Source organism: Cryptomeria japonica, chromosome 7 (assembly GCF_030272615.1).
Source record: "Cryptomeria japonica chromosome 7, Sugi_1.0, whole genome shotgun sequence".
Lineage (NCBI taxonomy): Eukaryota > Viridiplantae > Streptophyta > Pinopsida > Cupressales > Cupressaceae > Cryptomeria > Cryptomeria japonica.
Genome location: NC_081411.1, coordinates 687,496,508 through 687,505,105, shown reverse-complemented (window position 1 = coordinate 687,505,105; position 8,598 = coordinate 687,496,508). Strand labels below are relative to the sequence as shown.

At 33.5% G+C, this 8,598-nt stretch overlaps 1 protein-coding gene across 2 annotated transcripts; it reads right to left on the bottom strand.

Annotated features, from left to right (window-relative positions):
• Positions 1 to 368: 368 nt before the first annotated feature.
• LOC131078493 (protein NRT1/ PTR FAMILY 5.2) lies at positions 369 to 5,270 on the bottom strand. Of its 2 annotated transcripts, XM_058016213.2 has the most exons (4): positions 5,095 to 5,270; positions 4,619 to 4,836; positions 3,048 to 3,610; positions 369 to 1,441 (listed from the first exon to the last, which is right to left on the bottom strand). In XM_058016213.2, exons 1-4 carry the CDS (start codon positions 5,198 to 5,200, stop codon positions 535 to 537), a joined length of 1,794 nt encoding a protein of 597 aa, XP_057872196.2. In that variant the 5' UTR covers positions 5,201 to 5,270; the 3' UTR covers positions 369 to 534. The 2 variants fall into 2 exon arrangements, with proteins under 2 accessions (XP_057872196.2, XP_057872197.1); XM_058016214.2 differs by lacking the exons at positions 4,619 to 4,836; positions 5,095 to 5,270 and adding an exon at positions 3,951 to 4,570.
• Between the last annotated feature and the right edge of the window lie 3,328 nt (positions 5,271 to 8,598).

The following is an 8,598-nucleotide window of genomic DNA, read 5'->3' as shown; positions in this document are numbered from 1 at the left end:
TTAGCTCTTAATTGAAAGGACCCCTTTAAGATATCTAAAAAAAATAAAATATTATATTTATTAAATAATTTTAACCTTGTACTAAAAAATAATACATATAATGAAAATGAATAATGATTTCAATAGGCTTGACACTGTCAACCATTCCCTTAACAAAACAAAATCTTACTTGTTTTAAATTTAAGTTAAATTACTTTGAAGTTATATAACAAGGTGGAAAAGAACTGCACTCCTTATTTAAGATTAAAAATTGATAAGCAAAACATTGTAAAAGCTACTACCATAACTGAATCAACAATGATGTTTGGTGCAGTGGCTTGGGGAGGCACTTGATGCCATGATAAAATCATCTGGTTTTATTCCTTGAAAAAATATTAATAATACTATTGAAATACAAATTTTATTTAAGTTTTAGCGATTACAACTTGAAGAGCTTCTGACCCCACTGTCATTTATGAAAAATTTCTGACAATTCATGCAGCTGCATGATAATTACCCATGCTCAAGAGGAGATTTCACTATCCTACTCACATCCTAATTGTGTTGTAAGTTTTCATCCAGATTGGTTTTCCCATTCCCTGCAACACACTCTATCATTCCACCATGGCTCTGGCTGCTGCTAAAAGCTTCATTGGTCTCTCTCTTATAAACATAATAGCGAGATACAACCAAAAAGAAAATCACATTAAGGAAATTAAGAACAGCTAAGAGGGCATAGTAGTAGTACAGTCGAGATGCATTCAGATTATTGAGAACCCAACTGGTGTGCCCGTGTCTTCCTGTGATTTTGCTCACAGTGGTCAGAAGAAAGCTGCTAATAAAATTCCCAACTCCCAGTGTGCTTGCAAATAGTGCAGTTCCTATGCTCTGCATGCTCTCAGGGGCCTGATCATAAAAAAATTCCAACTTCCCCACTTCAACAAAGCAATCTGCTATTCCCATGAGTATAAACTGAGGAAGAAGAATGAATATTGTGAGGGGTGCTATTGCTTTTGAGTCTCCTTCAAGCTGATGCTCTTTGACAACATTGATCCTTTTCATCTCAGTTACTGAGGCAACCACCATGATTATTACATGGATAACCAGCCCAATTCCTAGTCTCTGTAAGATTGTTATGCCTCTTGGGTTCCCTGTATATTTTCTAAAGATCTTTACCAGGAATCTGTCATAGACAACAATGGAGACCAGCATTGACATGGTGACAAATGAAGTGAGGCAGGCTGGAGGAATATCAAAGTGAGGACCCATGTCCCTCCTCAATCTAGTTCCCTGCTTCACAAACAGTGTGTTTAGCTGGGCTATCATGGTGCTTGGCATGAACATGGCCACCCATATTGGCAGCATTTTTATCATCAACTTGGCCTCCTCTACTTGAGTCACAGGGCACAGGTTCCATGTACTGCTTCTTGTATTGACTTTTGTGGCTGCTTTGTCTAGAAATCTGAGAAAAAGAGAAAGTTAAAGTACAGTGAAATGATGAAATTAGGACTAATGCACCCATCATATACATTTTTAACTTGTTTAAACTTAAAAAACTGGAAGAACTAGATTTTCAGTGATAAAAGTTTCTCAACAGGATAAAGCCTAGTTTTTCAGTGATAAAAATTTCTCAACAGGATAAAGCAGACCAGATGAAATTTTTCTATTTATGAAAGAACTAAAATTTATAAGAAAGTTTTAATTTTTCATTGGAAAACTTGCTATTTACTTATTTTGATTTATTTTAATATCAAAATTTTGTTTTAAATATATTCATTTATTGAACTGCGATCTGTTAACTTAAACAATCTGACTTTAAAACAATTCATTTGCATATTATTATTATATAATCTATAGCATGATAACAGTATCTTTTTTTATCTTTTTAATATTAAATTAATTGAGTTTCAAAGTATAGGTATTTCTGAACACAGATCAATATATGAACAGAGAACATAAAAATATGTATTGTTTATCTAATATTCTAGATGAAAATTTGATCATGTTTATTAACTGAAAGAAGTTCATAATTAATTAATAAATACAGTCAAATGTACATCTAAAATGTTAAATAAACATTGTTTATAAACAAACAACTCTTAAAGACTGACAGACAGATATAATAATCCTGATGATGGTTCACTGAGTGTGATCCGAAACGTTGTTGCAAAAAATTCCACACAATTTAATCCAAGAACCTTGCAAAATATCAACATGGACTGTAGAAATACAATGAATTTGATTGATCCAAAAAAACTTAAAACACACTACATAACAGCAATAACATTCAACAAATGTTACTAACAGATAGCAGCATATAAAAGCATATAAAAGCACATATTAAACACATTCTTAGACCCACTTGACAGTAACTCAATTAAAAAAAGAGCATATAAAGGCACATATTTCACACATTCTTAAACCCACTTGACAGTAGCTTATTTAAATGCTTTGAAACTGGGAGAGCATAGAATCTTGACAGCTAATTTGTGAAGTACAATGCACCTCACTTTCAATTTTCAAAATAATCAGCTTCTTTTTTATGTATAGGTATCTGCTGAACACATGTTTCTGCTTTTTTCCCGCTCACAGCTCTCAATGCAACCTGGGTTTTCTAAATTAGAATTCCAATACCCTGATTTTATGGGTCAACCAAAGTGTTCTTGGGGACTTAAACTCCAATTTTGGGTCAACCAAAGTGTTCTTGGGGTCTTAAACTCCAATTTAAGTCTAATTGTAAGATGCCAACAACACTACAGTTATCTCTGGCATAACCCTGGTGAATACCCGTTATTAATCCATATATTATTGATAGTCTTAACTCTGTGTTCCAAACCCATAAACTATTCAAATTGCCAACTTAGCGTTTGATGAAAGGAATAAATATGGATAAACCTTTCAAAATACAGGAGTGGAGTTGACCCTAGATGAAGAAAACTTAAAAAAAGAGAGAAATTGCAATTAATGCCAATAATCTGAAATCCTGCCTGTTAATTTTTGTAACCATTGGATTACAGTTCAGTATCTTAAATTGCAATTGAACATGATGGTGTATTGAGTAAACTTACCTCAAGTTGAGAGTGTGAGAGATGGGGAATCTGCCTTTTTCAACGTACACTTTGGGGTCCAATTCATGGAGCTCACTTGGATCTGCAGGAACTTTAACCCTCCATTTCCGACCTGCAGCTACAATCACTTGTGCAATCCGACCAAATGGATTCCCGTTCTGAATTTTGTGCCTGTAAAACGGAGTCCCCACTAGAAATATCACAACGGATATGATCAGTCCAGCAGTGGGGATCGCATATCCCACAGAAAATCCCACGTTGTCTTGAATATATATGAGAAATGTCTGTGCAAACAGTGTTCCCAAAAAGGCACTGAACATCCACCAATTGAAGAAGGAGACCTTCTGAACCCTCTCTTTTGGGTCAAATTCATCGAATTGGTCTGCTCCAATGGTGGATATATTGGGCTTTGTACCACCAGTACCCAGAGCAAGCACGTACAATGCAAAATAAAACATCCCAACTTGGAATGTGGAGGCTTTCTTGCAATAGTTGGAATTCTCTGGGCATTCTGGTGGTCTCAGAGATGGCAATGAGACTGTCAATGTCAAAATTATCATTCCCTGCATTGAAAAGTACAATTGACAAACTGTAACTATATCATACAGAAAAAGAGAAAAAAGAAAATTGTATTCTAGAAGTAGCTATAACAAACTTAGAACAATTCAATCCAACTTTCTTGGATTACAATCACAACATTGGAAAGATACCCAGTTTAAGAATGCAAAAACATTTACACTCTAAACTCAAAGCTTGAGGGATATTTTTGAAAACAATTTGTTACAAAGAAAAGTTTTTCTACATCTTTCTAGTGATAAAGTTGTGGAGGAAAGTTAAGAAAAATCTACTTATTATCTAGATATTCTCACCAAGATCTAGATATTGTCACATGAACTACCTTACCAGTTTCACCAACTTTACCCAATTCAATTCTGGGTGTATTCTCAGCTTACCCAAATTGCAAAAGTCATCTCCATCAGTTGAAAAATTTGGATTTTTAAGATAATAGCACATACCAATATCCATGAGCAGAATACATGACAACATCATGTCCTTAACAATAATAGTCAGTGGCTTCTTTCAGCCCCACCTGTACTCCTTTTTTCCACATTGAAATATTACTTTTTTTATATTTTCTTATTAAACACTCATTTTGACATTTCTGAGATAGTTGGTTCTGCAAGACTGACCATACATTTGCAGTTTTTACTTTATATTTTGGCATGTTGTGATTGAAAGTTTTCTTGTAGGAAATACTTTGAGCTCTCCTCTAATATATCAATACTTCAACAACAGTCTCATTCACCTCTTATATGTGGACATAGATACAATATTTCTTTATTTAAACAAACCTTGTAAAAGCTTTCTATTGGTGTTGTTTCAAACAGAAGAGCTAAGCAACCTGTATTTCTAGAGCCACTTGAGCTGCACAATCTAATGGACATAATTACAAAGCTTAAGTGCTAATAATTGTACGAATAGAGATAATCTAACATACATAGATCAATGTCTACCAACAATATCATGTTATTTATTTAAGGAAAGGTTAGGGAGATTTATGTGCTGTATACCAGTATATAAATACATGAAAAAATGACAAATGTCCAGTAGCGTCCCCAGTGAGTATCTGCAATATATGCCCCAAGAATAGGAGTGATCCAAATTGCTCCAGCCCAATTGGTTACATTCCTTGCGGAAGTCACAGTACCCTCATGCAGTTTACTTGTCAAATAGATAACTAGATTGGAGGCGATGCCATAGAAAGCCATTCTTTCAAATATTTCATACACTGTAATAAAATAAAGGAATCAATGAGTTTGACTTAAAAACTATACGATTGAGTTCAGTCTGATAACAATATCATAATTTGATACAACGCAAGCAATACCTCCTACAAAACAACTGTCATATCAAACCAAATAGACTAAAACTATGAACATGATACATGACATTGTAGGAGCTTCCAAAACTTGATTACAGAAAACTTTTGTTAGATCTATTTTTCCGTTAAGATTATAGTTGGTCTCTTCAGTTAGTCATATCTTACCAACAAGGAATGTACAAGCTTTCCATTTTCCAGTCTTAGATCTAAGAACAGGCCTGCCTTTCAGATCAGAGGAGCCATCCAAAGTAAATCCTTGCTGAGATTCCATATTACCTCTCTTCTCTTTGATTTTTTCCAATTTCTGTGTTGGGTCTTATAATGTTGAGACAACATAACATGTGGTACAGGAAATGTTTCAAATAATTAATAAAATAGGTGGTCTTTGAGTCAATGACTATTGAGCTAGTACTCAGTGTTCTGGAATGATATAGACATTTGTTGACCCTCAGTTAAGGTCTTATAGATTTAAATATCATATTTATATCAAATTTTCTCCCACATGTATTGTTGTTATTAAGGCGGTCTAGATCAGACAATTGTTTCACTTTTGCATAATTTTACAGACATGCTGGGCATTATTGCCCACCCACAATCTCTTCTTGGGTAATTTTTGTTTGTAGTATATAAAGTCTGGAATGCTTGTGACTTTGGCCTTATCCATCCTTACGAATTTCAAATACCTGTTTAAAAGTCTTACAAGTAGAAAAATTCTAGAGGGAAAAAACAGATTTTGAGAAAAATCTATGAACAGTTTTTTCAATCATGCATAGACTTATTGAAAATATTTTAAAACCTTTTATTTTTAATTTATGAAATTTTTTCTTAGTTTGACCTAAATTCACATCCCTTTCTGTTTATATATAAAGAGTTCAATATCAACATCCTTTTACATGTTAACTGTTTTAATTGTACTTCAAATTCCATAAGAAATGAAATAGATTACATAAAATAATAATAATAAAGCAGATTGAAAAGAAATTATTTAGCAATTGTTTAGTTTTAATAATTTTCTATTTTGTCCATCTCAAGAATATCCTATCCCAGATGAACTTTGATAAACATTAACTATATTTTGTAATTCAGAACTTCAGTCAACTGTCAATTTTGATGGGTTAAAGATGACCAATGTGACGTGTTTTACCAGTGAGTTTCAGAATTGAAGTGAAGAATCATATAATAAGTTGTTTAGAAAAGCTTGAAAATCATCTTCATGTTGGGCTTCTCATTAAGAGCTACATAGCTGTTAAGCCTTAAACAGTTGGTTTTGTATGTGATCCTTACATTTTAGGAGAAAGATTTTAAATTTATTAAATATAAAATAAAACTTTTGGATAAGTAAAGGTATGTAGGGTTGGAATATTGTAGAGAGGGAATATTTGTATATGAATTTATTTCATATGTTTGAGCAATTAGGGACATTTGTTTTTGGATTTATTTCATATGGTTGATCAATTAGTTGGCCATTAGGGACATTTGTTTTTGGATTTATTTCATATGACTGATCAATTAGTTGGCGAGGATAGGAATGCGTAATTGGTTGTTCTTTGTTAGGTTGTGGCCTTTCTTGCTTTGTAACTCTCTCTTGTGTTTAATAAATTTTTACCCTTTTTGAAAACAAAAGTCGTAAAAGAGACCTCTAACTCTCTTCATATTTAAGATTTTAAGATTAATCTTCTAAAAGATATATCTCTTAATTTAATAAGAATATGTCATTATATTTTTTAACAGTGTAAATTATATAATTTACAAATTTTTCATTTACTTGTTTAGATTTTGTTTTATATAATATGTTTAAAGAAAACATGATTTTTTATTAAAGTTAGTATACATAGTGTAATTTTTGTATTATATTTTTAAAACTTTTTTTTATCTATATTACTACTCATCTTGTTTTCCTCTTTTTTTGATTCTCTATGATGTTTTGGCACCCTTGGCATAGATAAACAACCTAAGTGGTCCCATTCAATGTGTCCCATCAATGCCCTTGCCAAGCCTCATCATCCCTCTATACTATGTTCATGGTCATCTATGTCAATAATTGATCTAAGATATCTTTACATGGCCATTATCTCAAGTCCTTGTGCTTCGAATCTCCTCCCCATTGTAATAATTACTTAAATCCTCCATCTAGCTAAACTTTAATTCCAAATTTTTGGTGGTCGTGTTTCATTATAATTCAAGCTTATAAATGAGTTCTTTGTGTAATAGGTGAAAAAATAGGGTTTCCACCACAAGAAGGGAGAAAACCACCAATTTTTGTTTAGGGACCAATTACATTAAAGAGGGGTGAATCCAATAGATGTAGCCTCAAATCAATAAGGATAGGGTTGAGAATTCTTATTAGATTCATTAGATAAGATTTGATACATTCTTTTGATTTAAATTGTGAAAATGCTAAAATTAGGGTAAATGTGTTGAAATTGAAGTAATTTTGCATGAATAGTGAGCTACAGTCACCGAATCGAGCCACAAACTTGGATCTAAGTAATATGTGAGTGTTCAGATCTATTCCCAAAAGGAGCTCCTAAAATGTCGAGACCAGAATGCCCGTCGCTCTAGTCCTTCGCACTTTTCGTCATCCAAAGGGGAACATGTTCATCTCTGTGAATAATGTCGATCTTGAAAATCGCAGCTTCACACCTGTTTCCTACACACAGAAAGAAGGGAGAAATTGTTGGGAATAGGGGTTTTCCTAAGTCAAACCTCAGTTTAGGAATTAACCTTGAATGAAATATTGCAATTACTGAAATAAATAATGGATAGGTATACCTCATATCTGCAATTATTGATGATGATGTGTTGCTTCTTGAATGTAATTGCATATGTTGTATGAAATGGCATGAACATGACAAAACCCTAATCACACACACATGCTTGCATATGAATGATGTAATTTATCTCCACAATGATTGAATGAAGAATATGCATCCTTGAATATCTTTGAAAATGCTTGATAATCACTGTTTCACAGATGCAAGAATGCTTGATTGCTTGGAGATGGAGACTTAGATTGAAATGAATTGATTGATGTCTTTATATGAATATCTAGGTCAATTTGTCGATTAGGCTAACCTCCAACAGTCATGTAGAGCCACCAATTTCATTTCTCATCAAAGAGATAGGGCCCATCTCATACTTCAAAATAGGGCCTGACCAAGGGGAACCAGGGCACTAGCACCATGACCCTCCTTAGTTAGGGACCATGGTTTAGCCCCAAGAGAAGGAAAACACTCCAGGAAATTAATGGTGGGTGTACATGACATCAAAATTAAAGTTTAAGGCACTGAACGAACTCGGATAGGAGATGTAGGGGCACAAACATGAGGTGTAGATTGGCTCAGTGATAATTTATGATACTTCATTTAGCCCCCACTTTAACAGGAGTATGAGCCTATGAAAATATTCGTGGTAAATTAGATGAAAGAGATGAAAGAGAGGAGGAATGAGGAGCATAATCACAAGGAGTATAAATATCACTAATTTTGAGGAACGAAGCCCCCAATCTTAGGATCTTAACTCACTCAAATGCATGCAAGGGCACACAAAACAAGACAAAAAACAAAGAAACAAAGATAAATCAAGACAAAAAGGCAAAAGATACACACAAAAGGATTAAAAATAAACAAGACCTTAAGTCAACTAGCCGAAAAGACCTTGATATCAAAA